Raw genomic sequence first — 18,939 nt, forward strand, 5'->3', positions numbered from 1 at the left:
CATTATGGCAAAGCCTGTTATCGCAATCATATTGTTCTCAGACATTTATGCTTCCCCTTGAGTACTATAGTCTCTCTACACTTCTCTGGTTTTGCTTATTTATCTGCCTTTCACCATCCAACTAATGTTTCTTTTCTCACACCATAATATGAGCAGAAATAATTATGTTCTCATTCACCCTGCAAGTCAAAGGATAGTTTCTTCAAAAATTATTCCTGCATCTCGAAACTAAGCTAGGTCCCTGTAGAATCCAATATATTATTCTCTTGTATTACTTACCATGTCCTGTAAATGTGCCTACCTGTCTGTGTCTGCCAACAGAGTGTGAGATCTCAAAGATAAGGACTATGCCCTTTTATTCAATATCCCTCAACCCCTAACACAGGACCGGAGCCATGAAACATAACAAATATTAGAAAAGTGGATGAATCACAGAGGGCTACCAAGGCTGTCATCCATGTGGACATTCCAAATTGGAGTGAGCTGGCACTGAATAAGAAGGTGAACCAGGGATTCAAGAAACATGTTGCCATTGCTGCAATTATGTGGTTTTTTCCCCTTTGGGGCGAGGTGCAAATTTAAAGGCCAAATGCTACCAAAGGAAATGCATAAGTGCAGAGAATTCAGAATTATTCCCTCTTTCCTTCCGAAGTCTTTGGGAGCCTAAATTTACCCGACAGCAGAGACGCTAGGCCCCTCCTAACACTAGAGTAGTAAGTGGCATTGCCATCCACAGGTCACTGGAAGTTCCTCGGAGAACAGAGCTCCTGGGAAGTGCTTCTCAAACTTTATGGACAAAGTTTATAACAGGTGATGTTCAAATGCAGGTTTTGATTCAGTTGTACTCTGTCTGGGAGGGAATTTCACAAAAGTTATGAACAGTGTTTAAAAGCAAACAAACAAACAAACAAAAAAGGGGACGCCTGGCTGGCTCAGTCAGTTAAGCATCTGCCTTCTGCTCAGGTCATGATCCCGGTCCCAGGATGGAGCCTCGGGGCCTCGGGTCAGGCACCTGCTCTCCCTCTGCCACCCCCCCTGTTTGTGCTCTCTCTCTATCAAATAAATAAATAAAATATTTTTTTAAAAAAATAAGAGGCATTTTATTCCAGATCAGCGTTTCTCAGCTTTGGCTGTGCATCATAAAGACCTGGGAGCTTCTTAAAAGTAGGACAGCAGACCAACTGCGGTGGCTGCCCCCACCCCCGTCTGTCACTGAAAACTGGGCGGGGGGGGGGGGGGGGCGTGTACTTCTTTGGGGTGATCCTGACGCGCCGTCTGTGTGGGGACCACTGCTGGCCGGTCTCCGTGCCTCTGCAAGTCTGGCCCAACCCCTGGGACAAAGTGTCTGCCACTGATCCGCGACAAGATACCGACCCAAGCTGAGAGTAAGCCTTTAGGAGCTTTTGCAGCAATATGACAAATCAAGTTTCTATCCAGTGACTCTAATGATGAAAAGAGATGGAGTCACCTGGAAAAACCACTGACATCTCAAGCAGCCTTTTGATTGCCGCTGGAGGAAAACTTCTGAATAACCAACGCCCACGGCTGGCGTGGGGCTCCGCGGCCCGTGGGCAGGCCGGGTGGGCAGGCCGTGGACGGGCGCATCCCGGGCGCGGCGGCCGCGGTCGGCGCAGGCGGGGGGCGGGCTGGGGGCGGCTCGGGGGGCCTCGGGGCGGGGGCTCAGCCCGCAAGCTCCCTTCCCTCCAGCTGCCCAGACACGCACAGTCTCGCGTAGCACAGCAGGTGCGGGCCCCACGGAGCGCGCGGGGGGGGGGGGGGGGCGCCAGGCGACCCGGGGCCGCGGGGGTCACGGGGGCGACTGGGCGGAGGCGGGGGCCCTTCCCGGACCCCGAGGGCGGCCGCGCGGGGCGACCCTGAGCTGCGGGGTGACGGGGCGGAGGCGGCCCCCCCTTCCCGGGCCCCGAGGGCGGCCGCGCGGGGCGCCAGGGAGCCGCGGGGCGGGGGCGGGGGCGGGGTCAGCCGGTGTCGCGGGCGCCCGCGGGGCCGGCCCGGGTCTCCCTCCGCCGCCAGGCGCCACGCAGGCAGCCGCGGCCCGGCCGTCGCAGCAGCGCCCCCAGCCCGCGGCGAGCTGCGGGGCGACGGGGCGGCCGGCGGGCGCGGGGCCGGGCCGGCGGGCGCGGGGAGCGGAGCGGCGGGCGGCGCCCCTGCACCATGAACAGGCTGCGCAAGTTCTTCCGAGGCAGCGGGCGGGCCCTGGCGTTCGTGTTCGCGGCGTCCGTCCTCTGGCTGCTCTTCGACATGGCAGCGCTGCGCCTGTCCTTCAGCGACGCCGGCTCCCGGCTGCTCCAGGCGCGCGGCGTCCGCAGGGAGCCGGTCGGATTCCAGGCGCGGCCCGGCCCGGCCCAGGCGGCGCCCCCGCACGGCGGCGGGGAGGGCGGGAGGCCCCCGGCGAGGCCGCGCGGGCGGGACCCGGGGCCCCGGGAGCGCCCTCGGGGGGCGGCGGGCACCGCGCTGCGGGCTGACGCCGCCCCGGCCGCGGCCCCGACGGACGGGAGGACGCGCCGCGCGGGAGGCCGGGTCGCCGCTCGGCGGCCCCCTGCGCCTCTGCAGCCCCGGGCGGGGGCTCGCGCCGGGCCGCGCACCGCCCAGCGGGACCTCGGGCCCGCGGCCGCGGGGGGCACGGCTCGGGGCACGGCCCGGGGCACGGCTCGGGGCACGGCTCGGGGCACGGCTCCGGGCACGGCTCGGGGCACGGCTCGCGGGGCTCCGCGCGGCCCCCCCGCAGCCGCGCCCGGAGGCCGAGCGGCCGCGACCTCTGCGCGCGCGGGCCCCGTGGGCGCACCCGCCGAGGCCCCGACGGCTCCCGGGCTCCGCGCTGGCCCGCGGGCGCCGGCGGCCGGGCGAGCCCCGGGGGAGGGCGGCGGCCCCGGGGGGGGCGCGCGGCCCGGCAGCCCAGCGGTGCCCGAGCCCCGGGGAGCCGGCGCCCTCGACGCAACGGGGCCTCCGAGCCGAGACCTAGCCGCGAACCGAGGCGGAGCCGGCGAGACCCTCGCCGTTTCCCAGCCCGGGGCCAGTTCGGGAGGCCCCCGGGGGCGGCCAGCCGGGGAACCCGGGCGGGGAGCGGGGCCGGCGGGGGGCGCGGCCACAGCGGCTGCCGGGGGGGCGCCCGGTTCCTCCGCAGGCCACGTTGTGATCGTGAGCAAGGAGGAGCAGCCAAGGCCGGAGCCCAGGCAGGTGCCTGGAACAGAGGCGGGAACCGAGGCCGAGCCCCCCGCTGCCCTGGGGGACAAAGCCACCTCCGGGAAGGGAAGCCAGGCCGCCGCCGCCGCCGCCCCCGCCGCCCCCGCCCCGGCCGAGCCCCCGCGCGCAGGAGCGCCCCCTGCAGGCCTCCGCCCAGGTCGCCGAGGAGCGCCGTCACCTGCACAGCCCGCCGTGCGCCGGGTGTCGGGGATCGACGCCACACTTTCTCCCAGGGACCCCGAAGCCCCGGGCCAGTTTGGACGGCCCGTGGTCGTTCCCCGTGGGAAGGAGAAGGAGGCAGAAAGAAGGTGGAAAGAGGGAAACTTCAACGTCTACCTCAGCGACTTGATCCCCGTGGACAGAGCCATTGAAGATACAAGACCTGCTGGGTAAGATCCGTTCCTCTTCTCTTTCCTCCACCTGCAGTACTTGGGCCTTTATGTAGAGGAGAAGATTCGTGTCTAGATAACGTTGCGTGATTGTTGGTCACCTGGACAACTAGAGCAACACCACTCGCTGCACACGTCCAGGTAGTCCACGGAGAAAACTTGCGACCTCGCATACCCGCCGTGTTCCCCCTCCACCTCACTTCCCCGACAGTTGGGCTCTCACCCCTACTAGCTCAGGTTCCATTCCTTTCCTCTACTGAAAACCTATTAAAATTATTAGGCGGGCTTCATTCCTAATGAGGTATATATAAATGGCGGAGCTTAACATGCCATCCCATTAAAATAGTGACAATGAAGCGAATTCTCAATTTCGGGACTTTACATCATTAGCGAGTTTGGCAGGGATCTATTTGGGAAATGAGCACAGAGCAGGTGCCTTCTAGGCCTCCCCGGAATGGTAGCGTATGATGAGTGATCACCATAATGGCAAGTGAAGAAAGGACTCCGGTCCCTAAAATTTAATACCCTTTGTAGGGGGGATGGTAGACATTTCAGGAGTTCAGTCATAGAGGAAAAATAATGTTGGTACAAGTCAATCAATTCCTAAACTGCGACACCGACAGGATGTATGAGAGGACATAAGTCACCACTTGTATGTTTAGAACTTCACCGTTTACAAAGAGCCTGCTTACACATCACACGAACCTCGTAAGAGCCCCGGAAGGGAGCCAGCAGATATTAGGGGTTCGAATTACTAGATGAGGGCACTCAGAAACTGTATCACTTTCCTAGCTGTCTCCTCTGAAGGTGCTCAGTGAGCCTTTCGTGAACCAGTTCATCAATGAACCAAACTCCTGTGACCACATGACCAGGAGGTGGCTCAAATCACAAATATCTCATCTGATTCTAACGTAGTTTGGTTCCTGGTTCTTTTTGGCCCACTCATAAGAGAGGGTACCTTGTAGCCATATGTTTACTATCCATTAGTTGATAATACAGTTCCCCGCATGCCCTGATATTCAATTCCTGAGCCAAACAATATTTGCCTAGAAGTTGGAATTAGGTAATGTCAAGATTTGAACTTAGCACCTGTGGGGTGCAGGCCAATGGCCTTGTCTGGCCTCTGTGGCAAACTCTTGTTTGTGGTCTGTGTGGTCAGCGTCACCGGGTGGAAGGCAGATGCAGATGTGCCTGTCCTGTTAGTGACAGGAGCCTCTTCACTGCGATGTCAGCTAAGGGAAGCCGTTTTCAGCTCTCTCCGTCATCGGCAGGCGGCTACCAGCTAAGCACCGTGCCACTCATGTCCCTTACCCTGATAAAACTCATAACCCGGGAGAACACAAATATGCCCAACATTAAGATGATGAAACTGAGGCCCTGGGAAGTGATAGTGTCGGTGGTCCTAGAGCAGTGAACGTAAAGGCGTTACTGAAATCCATGCTCAGAATTGTGCTGTGCTCTTTATCTCTGGCTGATTGCCCGTCAGAGGGACCCGAAAAGTTACATTGGACCAGCTCCGATTGAAATCCTGCACATCACATGTCACACCTATATTTACGTGTGCACACAGAAATCTGCCAGCTTTGCACACGAAATGCCAGAGAACGAAGCGGGGGTCACGGAGCTTCATTCCTGCTGCCTCCGGTGGCCTGGCCCACTGCTCAGGAGCCCGGGGAACAGTCAGCCACTGCCCAGGAGCACGGGCCGCGGTTCCAGGGCCCACAAAGGGCGACGTGTGAGGGCCAGCCGCCAGAATAATGATGCGAGTTCTGGAAGGCTCGACGCTGCCCAGGGCCTACTAGCTTCTGAAAATTGGTCTGTGGAAGATGAAGGTGGCAGGAACGGCACAGTCAGGCTCTGTCTTCTGAAGGAGGCTGTCCCGACTGAGGAGAAAGTGACACGTGTGCTTGAGAGAATGAGTCAGACAGCATGTGGCCAGGCCCCCTCCCTCTTATCACACAACCCACCTTGGCTAAACATAGGCGCTCTCGGCAAGCTGCCTCCCTGATGCTCCACGCCACCAGGATGGAGGTGACACTGTGGCCACCAGGGATCCTATGCACAGGCCCCGCTGAAGCATGTACAGCCCTGTGCGCCACTCTTCCTTGAGAGGGGGTAAATTAATTTTCTTTTCTTTTCCCCAAATCCTCTGACTCTAAATACATGCAAATTATGTATTCATATGGGTAAAGGTTGGGAGAAAAGGCAAATGAAAAACATTTGATTCATCAGGTTGGCACAATTTGAAGTTTCCTTACTTTGATTTTATTTATTTTCAGCCTTGCGCAAAAAGTAAATGAAATGCCTTCAAGAATGCACACTATAAGGTTTAAGAGTCAGCACGAGGGGGAGATTATCATAGAATATAATAACAGAACATGTGAGAGAGAGAGACGGGGAGAGACCGAGAGATCTATAAGAACACAGGCGGACAGGAGGGCTTGCCTTAAAATTAGCTACAGCAGCAGCCCACGAAAGCCCTTAAATTTTGAGAGTTCTGGGGCTATCTCCCTCACTGCTAGTTACATTTCCCAAAAATGCTCCACTATGGAATGATTAGCGCAGTAACTGGCATATGGCAACTGCTTATTGAATATACATTGAACCCCCAAAAAGACAAAAACCATAGATGTGCTAGTATGTTTATTTAAATTCAATTCCTGTGAGTAAAGATTTTAACTAGTTACCAGTTGATCTTCTTAGGAATGATTTAACCGGTAACACTAGGACGAGGTTGGCCCTGAGAAGGAGGGGCTCCGGGCATCAGGCCCAAGACCCTTTCACCTGCCCTGGTTCCAAAATCAAACACTTTTTTCTGAAACTGCTCTTCCCTCCTTTTCTCCTGAGCCCCAGAGAACCATTTCTAACTTCTGGAGGTGCAATCGTGGCCTCTGCCAAAAGCACAAGGACCCCTGGCTGTCATCCTTATTCTCACTCTCCTTTGCAATGCCACCCTAAGTCTCTGTCCCTAGCAGCGTAGCTGGAGCTTTCTGCATATGACATTCTCTCTACTGTGGCCCCTTTGCATTAAGAAAGTATCTCATTGGGACGCCGGAGTGCCTCAGCAGTGGAGCATCTGCCTTCGGCTCAGGGGGTGATCCCAGGGTCCTGGGATCTAGTCCCGCACCAGGCTCCCTACAGGGAGCCTGCTTCTCCCTCTGCCTGTGTCTCTGCCTCTCTCTCTCTGTGTCTCTCATGAGTAAATAAATAAAAAAAAAAAAAAAAAGAAAGAAAGAATCTCATTACCCGTTCCTGTACATCATGTTTGGTACCATCCACTGATGTTCCTCTTAACTGGTGCCTTCCCACTGGCCCCACCATCCTGCCCTGCAGAATACTCACCCTTTTCTCCCACACGTACTGGCCTGGCATTACTCAAAATCCAGCTGCAGCTTATCTCCTCCGGGACCATGATTCAACCGTGACCTCTCAATTCCAACAACCTTTAATGTGCTCACGGCTACTGAAACACTCCCCGTCGTGTGCTCTTCCTTCACCAGCGCCTCACGAATCTGTTTTGTGTCCTCAGTATCAGCTTCTCAGGAAACTCTGTCTTTTCATTGTTTGCCCCCCGTTGCACTAAGCAATATGGCCTTAAAAGGTATGTTTCTCAGACATGCATTTTGAAAATCGATACTATTTTAAAACAGTAAATGAGAGGTAGCTATTCAAATATGGCATGCAGTAAGTCTTTTTATAAATTAGTAATGACTTCCTTATTTTTCATTTTGAATATATACAGTAGAATGGTATCTCGTGTAGGGTAAATACACCCTAACACTGTGATCTGTTCATTGATTCATACTTGTTCTTTAGTTCATTGTTTTGTTGCTTAGTTTTTCATTTTCATGTTTTGACTTTCAAGGGAGGAAAAATCTCATTTTATTTATAACAATGTTGGATGTCAGTAAGTAAAATACAGTTTTGCCTCTAAAATATGCTTCAAATACAAATTTTTATAGTCATTTTGAAGTTCCATATTTAATCTCTTTTCTTTATAAAAAGCTAATCCTTACACTTCTTGCTCTTACTTATCGAACTCTGCTGCAGCCAGCAATAATCCATCAATATACACAGAGTTTGCTAAACCATGGTCCTAGCTATGGAAAATGCAGGGCCAGGGCGTGCTACGGAAGGGAGTCCTTCTCCTGGCCTGCCGCTATCTAGGGAAGATGAAACTCCAAAAATGAACTTATTTTAAGAGTGCACTTCTGGAATCTGTTTTAGAGAAAAATGACTCAAAAAATTTTTCACTGCCAGCATTTAGTTTTTAAAGTACAATGAGAGTTACAGCATGCTGTTCCACCACTGCTGCGTCGTCGTGAGGCTACTCGACTGCTTAATTTAATGCTTGGCTTTTCCTACAGAACTCTGGCAAGAGCCTCTCTAAAGCAATGAAAACCGATCTTTACTCTCTTGGCCCAGAGCTGGGGCTGTCAACCAATAATTTGATTCCTTCCTACACAGAGAGTTTTCTTCTGGCACATATGAAAAGCAAAGGAGAGCACCGTGCATTTGCCACAAACCAGTCTAAATTACCGAGGGGAAAGAAAAAACTTTGTAGGACCTTCATTTCCACCCCCTCCACCCCTCCCAATCCTACTGAGGTCAAAAACCATAACTAGTAAATTACTAGAGGAGGAGGAGGAGGAGTCAGGAGAGAAAAAATAAACTGACCACGTATCTTTCTGAAGTTCAGGCTCCTGAAGGTTTATCCGGCTGGGAGAAAAGAGAAACTTGAAAGTTAAATGAAGTTCAAATTATTTTGACACAGGACGGGTATTTCAATTGATGAAATGAGATGGCTTTTGTGACTAACAGTGAAGAGGGAGATTTATCTAAAACTGACCCAGAGGAGCTAGCTCCCTGGGAAACGGAACGGGAGCAGGAAAGAAATATCTGACAGGATGACCTAAAAAGGTTCTTTCTGGTGCTTCTGAATCATCTGTGTGTGCGTGTGTGTGTGCGCGCGTGTGCATGCACATTTGTGCGTCTGTGTGTGTTAGAGCACAGTGTGCTTTTTCACTGAAAAGTCACATCGGCGAGCAGGAAATAAAAAGCAAAATTTGTTTAGAAGGTACAGGCTAGGGCAGCCCCGGTGGCTCAGTGGTTTAGCGCCGCCTTCAGCCCAGGGCCTGATCCTGGAGACCGGGATCGAGTCCCCCGTCGGGCTCCCTGTGTGGAGCCTGCTCCTCCCTCTGTCTGTGTCTCTGCCTCTCTCTCTGTGTCTCTCTCTCTCTCTCTCTGTTTCTCCTGAATAAATAAATAAATAAAAAATAAAATAAAAAAGAAGGCACAGGCTAGCCCGTAGCGGAACAAAGGTTATATGTGGCCAAAAGATGACACAGAGCCTTCCAATAGGTTAGTTGACCGCAGTCTCCCCATCACTCGAGAGTAACGAGGAGGAAGATGATCAGAGGACATAAAGCACATTTCTGCTACTAACTCAAAGGGGAGAAAACAATTAAACAGGGTCTGCTTAATGTAAAACTGAGAAATGTTAAAGCAGGTCAGTGACTTTTTCTCGTGAATGCCCCCGAAGACCTAGAAATGTCTCTGGGACAGAGGAGTGAGTAAACGGAGGAATCGAAAACCTATGTTTGCTTCTCGTTTGCTCATCTAATCCCTGTGCTCATTTAACCGCCCGCAATTTGATCAAACCCTTGCTGCAGGGTTGCCCCGGGTCCCTTGGCCCCCACAGTAACTACCTGCGGGCCGGCCCGGGCCACCCACCGGGAGCTGCGCTTCTCAAGAAGGGAAACAGGGTTTGCTCGAGGGTCAGAAAATTGCGGATAAAGAACAGTGTGGGAAGCTGTGTTTTGTTGTTTGCTTTCAAAATGAAAGGAGCTTTGAGAGTCCCCTCTATGTTTAAAAAAAGTCTACATTATTCCAAACTAAGTCATCTCCTCCGCTGGCCCCGCTGCGAAATGCTGGTGCTGGTGTGGACGTGCGCGAGGGAGCGGGTCGGGAGCTCCGCCTTCGGAGCCCGGGGATGGGGGGCCGCAGCGCCCCGTGCCCCTCGGCCTCCTGTTGCTTGTCGCCCACGCGGGCCGGTCCCTCCGGGTGCCCCCCCCCGCCCCCCTCGTGGGCCCCGGCGCAGGAGGCCTGGCCGGCGGGCCCGTGTGCGCCCCAGGAACCCCAAGTGCGTGCGTGTGTAGTGTCGGGTGTGCACGAGCTCCTGCACGAGCTCCTGCTCGAACCCGTCCTCGCGGCAGCAGCATGAGGGACCCGCTGTCGCTCTCTAGTTTGCAGCCAGGCTCGGAAGAGCAAGTGACCCGTCCGCTGTCCCCGCAGGCCGAAGCCAAGCTGTGGATTCCAAGGAAGGTTCCCGACTCCTCATTCCAGGCCCCTCTGCCCAGGCTGCGGCTCCTCCTTCCTTCCCCTCTGCTCCCTCACAGGCATTCAACTTCGCCAGAAATTAAAACCTCTCTCTCTTCCTTGCCCAGGGGCCAGCGGTCTGCGGAAGGCATTAGTTTTGCACTTGACAGGGTGCCTGGGCCGTGGTTTCCTATGTGGCGCTGAGCAGAGGGGAGCCTGAAATGCCGACCCCGCAGCTCCGGGGGAGCCAGGCCGAGCCCCCAGCCGGGTGTGGTGCCAGGGCCAGGGCCCTGGCTGCAGGGCCAGATCAGCAGGGTGTCCTGTGGGAGCACAGGGTACCCCCGGGGCAGGGAAGGGGGACCCCAGCCCTGCTCTGAGAGAAGGCCTGGACCTGATGGGTAGGGAGTCAGAGAAGTAGGGAGAAAGGGTAAAAACAAAATTGATCCACTAAGAAACTGAAGGAAATCCGACATGGGGTGGGGGGGGGACCAGGCCCGGGAGAGTCAGCAGAACCCGGACCCCTCAGGACCTGGTCGTGCCTCTTCTGAGGACCAGTGAGGGAATGTGGAAAGGTGTAAAGCCATAGGGAAAAAAAAATTAATTCACCTTTTCTCAAAGGTCTCATGATCCGGAGGGAAGCACTCATGGGTGAACCAGACTCAAGCTGCGTAGACAACACGAACGTTAGTACTAGATGAGGCGTCCATGTCCATCTAATCCAGTCCTTACACTACAGAGAAATCCGAGAAGGGAAGTGATTTGCTCCAGGTCAGAGCTACCCCCCAGGTGCCCTATCACCAGCCCAGAACCACTTCGGCCACATTACACCACCCCTGCTCTTTTCCCTTTCATCCTGACTTCGCTCTGACACCTGCCTACTCAAAATAGGCAGCTGGTCAAGTGGGGAATGTTGATCCTGGGCCCGGGAGCTTTGATGGCTATAGGGTGACCTCAGGACCCCCAGCCTCCGCTGGCTGAGCCCTTGGGATAGAGGGGGTGAGTGTGACTCAGGGTTGTCTACCCTAGAAAGAGCAAAACATAAAAGTAAACTTTTTGTACAGCTGTGCCCTGTTATCAGGGAAAGGCAAAGAAGCCCCAATATATTGAAAGTCTTGGAGAAAAGAATACAATTCTGGACGGAGCTCCGGCACTGGATTCTTGATTCCCCTTCTGATCCTCCCGAAGATAGCAGAGCTTGGGGAGGGTAGGCCCCTGAAGGCTCACCTCCAAGCACTCGTTGAATTGCAAATCGAGGTTGAGAAATAGTCTCCTCGACCTTCTGTTTACACCTGAGAAAACTGAGACTTGATCCACATAGTACATTTTGATGGTTTTGGAATAAAATGAAAAATTCATAAAAATGAGAGAATGTTATCATTCCCCAAATCTTATGATTTGAACCCTTCTTTACTGGATTAGACGACATTCAAATCAGGTGGGTGGCTGAGCATTCAGCACACACGAGCCAAAAAGGCGAAATGCATCGCTCCCTAAGTCTCTTGGTAAATGATGAGCCCTCGATAGATCTGAATTAAAGGGTTGCCTGAGGAAAGGTCAGTCCGCCCAGTCTAAACGTATGTGCTTGCATTGTGGATGACCGCAGGTCCTCACATGGGTTTTTACTATGGAACTTATGCGGTATTTTTATGCCCGTTATCATGTCAAATCTTCACAGACATTCTGCGATGAAGGCATTGTAATCTTGACCCTAAAAGTAAAACTGCAAGGTGTGCACGGTTACTCATGGTCACTCAGACACTAAGTGTCAGACAGGAATCAAAACTCAGTCCCTTGTCATCTTTCTCAAGTCTAGAGGAAGTCCAGAAAGCTGTTCCATGGCAGTGGCATCAACCGTGTGCCGGACGGTGGACCTCAAGACAGTCCCCGTTTGTGTTTAGTACTTGGATTGGCTGTCATGTCAGTCCAGGCTTTCCCCCAAACAAAACAGAACGGGTTTCATTTTTAGGTATAGCGTGGAGTCTGTGGACTCTAACCACCTAACTTATGGAATGGATGAGCATATAGAATAAAAATATGATTTCTTAACCTCAAAAAAGATTACAAACCCTGAAATAGCTTGCATTTAAATGAGACTTTATTTGAGCTGCAACTCCTCCCCTCCATCCAGCAGAAAGCAGGGTTTCCCATAGGCAAATTGGAAAAAAGGAAATTTGCTTTTAGTTGGGTCAGTGGAGGATAACTTGAAAAAATTTTTACAACGTGTAGTAATTAGATGACTGTCAGTACGTAAGAAGGGTGCAAAAGTGAACGTGGAAAGCCTTTCTGGTCTGATGCATGTCGCCTTCCAACAAAGCAAGCTTGCTAGTTCTTCTAGACACCTGGAAACATGTCTAACCTGCTTAGCTGTTCAGGAAACTAGATACATATAAATGTCACAGTGGCCTGACATCTCAGCCACCCAGAGCAAGGCACGCTCTGCAACTTCATATTTCAAGCCTCTCTCACCTCCTTCTGTGCCCCTCTTCCCCATCCTTCAATGCTGCCCCTTTTTCCAGTGTGACCCGTATGATATAACCTGCCACAGAGTTGTCTTCAATGGATTATTTAAATGCATCTGAAATCCATGTCTGCCAATAAGTGGCACAGGTGCTGCTTATTTCTTGGGACACTGGCATCTAGTGGAATCCTTTGTGACCCTACCCATAAGGTAGGTACAACTAAGGCACGACAGGATGGGGAGGGTGGATGCTCAGCTATTTGGCGGAGCTTGGAACTTACCTCTAAAAGAGACCAAAAACCTACTCATTTATTATTATATAAGAAGATTCATCTGCATTAGCCCGCTTGGTTGACTCTCCAGTGCATTCTTGTTTGTAACTAGATTTTCGAAAGTCGACCAAATTTTAACAATAAAGTAATTCCCAGGACTTCACAGCAAGGCTTGTTGGTTCAGGTGACTCAGGCAGAATTTGAGGGGCTGACCCTTCCTTTTTAGAATTGGTTTATTTTTCTCAGCACCAAATAGTGTAAGGAATATTTGAGCATAAAGTGTGCATTTTCCATCCACTTATGTTATAAAGTTAGAGATGAGGAAGTCATAGGAAGTCACTGATGTCTTCATCAGGCTATTAAACTCCTCTTAGTTTTACTTTCTCTCTCCCACATACAGCCCACGATGGAACCTTTACCCATTTTATACCAGTATCTTTAAAATCCTCTACCATTTTTCTTTCCCTTTTGTTTGTTCTAACAACCCCTAGACTTGGATTAATTTACCAATCTGCTTTTATCTCCCCCTTTGCCCAAGCTGGCAGATCCTGGTAGAGCAAATCACACTGGTACTTTGACTAAAATTTTGAGATCTCCAAATTCAGTGAAGTACTTAGCACCCCTCAGAAATCCTTTTATGTGTAGTTGGCCAGTTCTCTCTCCCATTACCCATGTGTCCGTTCCGGATATTATCTATTCTTCTCAAAGCCCCAGCCTATCACATTAACAAACAAACTTTCCTCCAATATGAGCTACAAATTATTTCAACTTCTCTGTGCACAAACTCATCTGTATATATTATCACCTTTTTTCTTTCTATCTGAAAGAAAAATATCTCTTCTTCCACCATTAATCTTTTTTGATTAAGCTTCATTCCATTTCCATTTTTTATCTACCCATTTAATACATATTTATCAAATATTAGTTATGTGCAACTGTGCTAGAAGCTTGTGGCACATTGTACGAAGCAGGAGATTCTGGATGCAGCAGAAAAGAAATAAAATCAATAAATTAATGCTATGGCCTCCAGAACTGAGAAAGAATGTTTCTGTTGTTTTAAGCCATAAAATTTGTTATGGTAGCTGCAGAAAACTAATATAATTTTGGTTTCAAGGAGTGGGTTGCTGCTGTAACAGATACCTAACAATGTGCCGGTATTATCCAAGTAATATTCAAAGAACTGAATAATAGATAAAATCTGGGAGAATTTTGAGAAGCATGATTGGCAAAGCCTAAGTTGCCCTGAAGAAACTGTTGGTAGAAACATGCATGTTAAAGATGCTACAGGTAAGGGCTTAGAAGAAAGTGAGAAGTACAGAAAAGAAAGCTTCTGTCCTCTTTAAGCATATATATGTCGTCTTGAACAGAATGTTGGTAAAAATAGGAGCATTGTGAGGGCTCAGAAGGAAATGCAGAACACATTAGTGGGAATTGGAGGGAAAATGATCCTCCAAGATAGTGGCAGAAACCTTGACGAAATTATGTCTGACAGCTGTATGGAAAGCAGAACTTGCAAGCCATCAACTTAGGTAGCTGAAGAGAATTTCAAGCCGACTGGTAAAGGTGTGGCCTGGTATTTCCTTTCTGTTCATAGTAAAATGTGAGAAAAAATAAATAAATTGAAGAAGAAACTGATAAGCAGTTTTTCTGGGTTTTATTTGTTTGGTTTTTGTAATTTGTTATAGTAGCCACAGGAAACTAATACAGACCCTAGTGAAGTCAGGGATATCTCATATTATTTACAAATGCCGATTTATGTTTCTAAACATGAATCTCTACTGTAGAATCAGATTAGTTTAGGCTGCCTGCTAGTTAACGTTAACAGGAAAATGTGTCATTTTGATTTTACATCAGGACATGTTCCTGTCAGCCCCCAATTTATCTATTTATTTTTTTAGGATTATCCACCAACGGTAAAAATAATTAAATCCATTTTGTCTTAGAGCTCAAGTTCCCAAACTGGCCTAATAACAACTTGTGGGTTGTCTTTTTGTTTGTAGAGTTTTATTTCTGTTGTTCGTTTTTTAAGACACAGATTCTCAGGGTCTATTCAGAATTGCTGAATTGATTTTCTGGGGCCGGTAATTGGATATGTATATTTTCATAAGGCTTTGCAGGTTGCTATCATAACCACCCACTTCAGGGAACCATTGAAATTACAGCTGGGTTTGCCTACCTTTTCTTAAGTATCTGCTTGTGTCTCAGATATATAGTAGGTGAGTTTTAGAAAATATTTGCATCTAATCTTACAATAAACTGATTCTTAATCTCTGCTAGGAGGCTCTTAATCTCTGGCAAACTGAGGTTCAAAGAAGTTACACACCTTACCTAAGCCAGTAGTTAGGGAATCTGGTATTTGACCACATATATATCTGATTCCAAAACCCATGCTTTCAGTGCAGAAAAATCAGCCTAGTGCAATGGAATGCCAACTGTTTGTTCACATTTCCATACATACCCTTTCTGGGTGAATCATGTTGAATAAGTCGTCTAACTTCTCCAGTTTTCAGTGTGCTCTATTATGATAGAGAAGAGGGTAATAATGTGGATCCCCAGCAGTCGTTACTACACAGTAGTAATTTATTAAGTACTGTTGGTAAATGGTGAACGTATGGAAGTGTGGTTTTGCTATGGGTTTGGCTCTTATCTATTTCTTTTTTTACAGACTAAGTGAAGTGTAGCTATATTGTCTAGCACAAGTGCCTGCTCCCACAAAATGCTACATATGCTGCCAGATTCTTTTATTCTTGAGAACTTAAGGCTTCCTGCATGGCTATTTCTGGAGCCAGACCGGACCAGAGTTTGAGTCCCAACCAACTCTGCCATTTACCAACAGTGTAATCCTGAACTAGCCTTGCCATGATTTGAATTATTCATCCTTAAAAGGGGAAGAGATGTTGTTGGCTTAAATTGAAATAATACAGAGTGCCTATAATATTTATTTATGATCACTGTAATTTAATTATGACATTACTAACAGTAGCTATGTAGGAAGGATGGCAAATAGTCTTTGTGAAGTTACACTGGGCCTCCTCCTATGAAAAGTAACACAGACAGGGGATGGAAGGATGCCAGCAGTGAGGCAGTACATATTGCAGGGCATGGAAAAAAACCAAGACCAATTCCAACCCACCTGAATACCAACTCCCACTGTAGCCTTATCCTCCTCTCTATGCCTGAAAAATTATTTCAACTGTGGTTACTCTGTAGCACAGAGAGTCCCAGCAAGTAACCCCTAAATAGATAGGGAAGATGAAGAGTTTAATTATACATCTCCACATATATCCATAAATACACTCACATGTAGAGTGGGAGAAAGAATATTTCCTTTGGCACTTGGCAGGAGGCTAGTTGCAAGGGCAATCATAAACTACCTGGTAACGTTAAATAAGTCAGAGAGTTCTCTTGTGGCAAATGGTCTAATTAAGATAGCAATAACTACCATTTGGTGAATTCCTATGCCAGGAGCTGTGCTAGACATTTTATGTGCATTCTCACTAGGCTGTAAAGCTTTGTTAAATAAGAACCTTTACCTACTTTTAAAGATGAAGAACTGGAGACACAGAGAGATTAAGTATGGTATCAATGGATAAAGATCTGAAAAATATTGTGGTGAGATTCAAAATAGTGTCTAACCATCTGCAAAGCTTATGCCCTGTCTGCTACAGGAACTTCTCATGCCTTGCATCGCTAGTCCTTTTATAGCAGCTACTCTTACTGGCCATTTTTTTCTCTGCTTGTTTATGTTGCTTATACCCTTTCCTCAAGAAAAACACATGATAAAATCAGCGCTGATATATGTAGTAGATGATGGATGGATGGGTGGGTGGATAAACAGATGACACATGGACAGATAGAGCATGTGAGGATATGTGTATATACATACAATTGCACTCAGTGATTTTTAAAACCATCTCGTGGCTCTTTTTAGCACATCACTATGTCCTGCTTGTGTCCCGGCCCAGGTGTGCAGAGCAGCTCGTTCACAATAACCTCCCAACCACCAGTGTCATCATGTGCTTTGTGGATGAAGTGTGGTCTACTCTCCTGAGGTCTGTTCACAGTGTCCTTAATCGCTCTCCTCCGCACCTCATCAAGGAGATTCTGCTGGTGGATGACTTCAGTACCAAAGGTAAGGAAACCACGCCTGGAAAATTAAAGTTTGATGTGAGTCAATAGCAGGTTGGGTGGATGGCAAAAATGTCAAATCATTGTTTCACGTGGCCCTTTAGAGGCATAAAAGCAAGTATCTACAGGATGTAGAAAGTGAGCTGTATCTTCAGTCAGCTGTCTCAGACTTCCCTTCAGCTGTCCTCTCTCTGCCATGCAGAAATGATTTTCTAACCATAGCTTCTTGGAGCAATGGAGCACTCTGAAGTTCCAGAGACCAGAAGATGTTCAACCATTTTATAAAATCCAATAAGCAGAAATAGAAGGCCAACGGTTTCTTCTTTAAGAGCAAAGCACATTATGTGTTAAGTGTTGAGAAGACAAATTGCCAATAGAACTAGAGAGATGAGGATTCCACAGAGTGCAAAGGTGGAAGATTCTTCACTTCTCTTAGACCATGTGCTCCAAGAAGTGGCCTTGAAAGCATAAATAGAAATAGTATCCAGGCACCTAGCAAATAATAATCTTTTTATTTTAATTTTTTTAAAGATTTGATTATTTATACATGAAAGACACACATACAGGCAGGGAGAGAAAGGGGGGGGGGGCAGAGATACAAGCCAAGGGAGAAGCAGGCTCCAGGCAGGGAGCCCGACGAGGAACTTGATCCGGGGTCTCCAGAATCACACCCTGGGCTGAAGGCAGCACTAAACCGCTGAGCCACCCAGGCTGCCCTAATAATCTTTTTATGCATGGGAGATCTAGGGACTTGAAAGACCCTTTGGAGGGACCTGAAGCTTATATCGTCTTCAGAGCCCTTTTTAAGAAAAAAAAAAAAAAAACCCAAATCAGTAGGAAAGTGAGCAGCAGAAGTACTTCTGGGAGCCATTCCTATCTGATATACCTGACAATATCTTAATTACACATAGAAATGACTGCAAGTCATGTAAATATAACCCATAAAATATTTATTTTGAGGTATATTTGCCCCTGTCCTGATAAATACTCAGAAAAGCTGATCCCTCCTCTGTGTCACTTGGCAACACTGAAAAGAAGGATTTGGAACTTGAGAAACAGATACTTTGGAGTATTGAATACAGACAAAAATCCATCCAAGAAAATAAACCAGAAAATAAAATCATGGCCCAAGGAATAAAATTTAGTGACTACAGTAAATATCATAGTTTTTGGAATTTGATGTTGAGGAGTCACTGTTAGTATTACCCAGATCTAGTTACTTAAAGTGTTTCCTCATCTATTCTTATTCTGATATAGACTACCTAAAAGATGATTTGGATAAATACATGTCTCAGTTTCCAAAAGTTCGGATTCTTCGCCTCAAAGAGAGACATGGCTTAATAAGAGCCAGGCTGGCGGGAGCACAGAATGCAACAGGTAAGAAGCTGCTCAGTTTTTGTTTTAGTTATATTTTTGTTTTCATTCGTTTTCAAATACATATAATAAATTTGAAATAATACTGAAGTGAACACCCACAGAGCCATCATCATTCCACCAATTTTTAACTTTTTGCAAAATATCATCACACACATACACAGATGTTTAAATGTACACACTTTTGTCCTCAACTTTTGAACTTACAGACATGATGACACAACAACTCTGTGTACCTTAGTAGACATCTCTACAAAATACAGACATTCTCTTAGATTAGCACACTTTCATATTTAAATATCATCCGGTTTATGCTCTTTTCAGACTTCCTCATTGCTCTTAAAATGTTTCTAATAGCCGCTTCTCTCTGTTGAAATTTGAGATCTAATTAAGTTCCATGCACTGCATTTGGTTGTTTAGTCTCCTTAGTTCCTCAATCTAAAGTAGACAACACACTATTACCATTGACTGGTTTGGTTTTTTAGAGTATGGGTTATTTATTTTGTACATGTGACCACATTCTGAAATTTTCTCATTGTTTCCTCATGTTACACACAGAATAAATGTTTCCGGCGTGAGTAGTGTATAGTATTCTCCTACATAGGTGGTAGGAATTACATAATGTTTATGGCTTCAAATCAAGTGACACATGATGTCCAGTTGTCCCACTGTGGGTGATAGTAATTTTGAGCATTTGGTTAGAATGTTGACACCCAGATTTTTCTTTTGGGAGTAAGAATTAATTTGTGATGTGATACTTTGATCCATATAAATACTCTATTTTCCTTACATTTTACCC

At 48.3% G+C, this 18,939-nt stretch overlaps 1 protein-coding gene across 1 annotated transcript in view; it reads left to right on the top strand.

Annotated features, from left to right (window-relative positions):
- Positions 1-2,133: 2,133 nt before the first annotated feature.
- The window catches only part of GALNT5 (polypeptide N-acetylgalactosaminyltransferase 5), a 46,610-nt gene continuing 29,804 nt past the window's right edge, over positions 2,134-18,939 (top strand). Inside the window, exons 1-3 of the mRNA XM_038585083.1 lie at positions 2,134-3,590; positions 16,604-16,770; positions 18,024-18,143. Of these exons, the coding sequence (XP_038441011.1) occupies positions 2,173-3,590; positions 16,604-16,770; positions 18,024-18,143 (1,705 nt within the window). The 5' untranslated portion in view covers positions 2,134-2,172. The remainder of the gene's footprint in view (positions 3,591-16,603; positions 16,771-18,023; positions 18,144-18,939) is intronic.

Source organism: Canis lupus, chromosome 36 (genome assembly GCF_011100685.1).
Source record: "Canis lupus familiaris isolate Mischka breed German Shepherd chromosome 36, alternate assembly UU_Cfam_GSD_1.0, whole genome shotgun sequence".
Taxonomy (NCBI): Eukaryota; Metazoa; Chordata; class Mammalia; order Carnivora; family Canidae; genus Canis; species Canis lupus.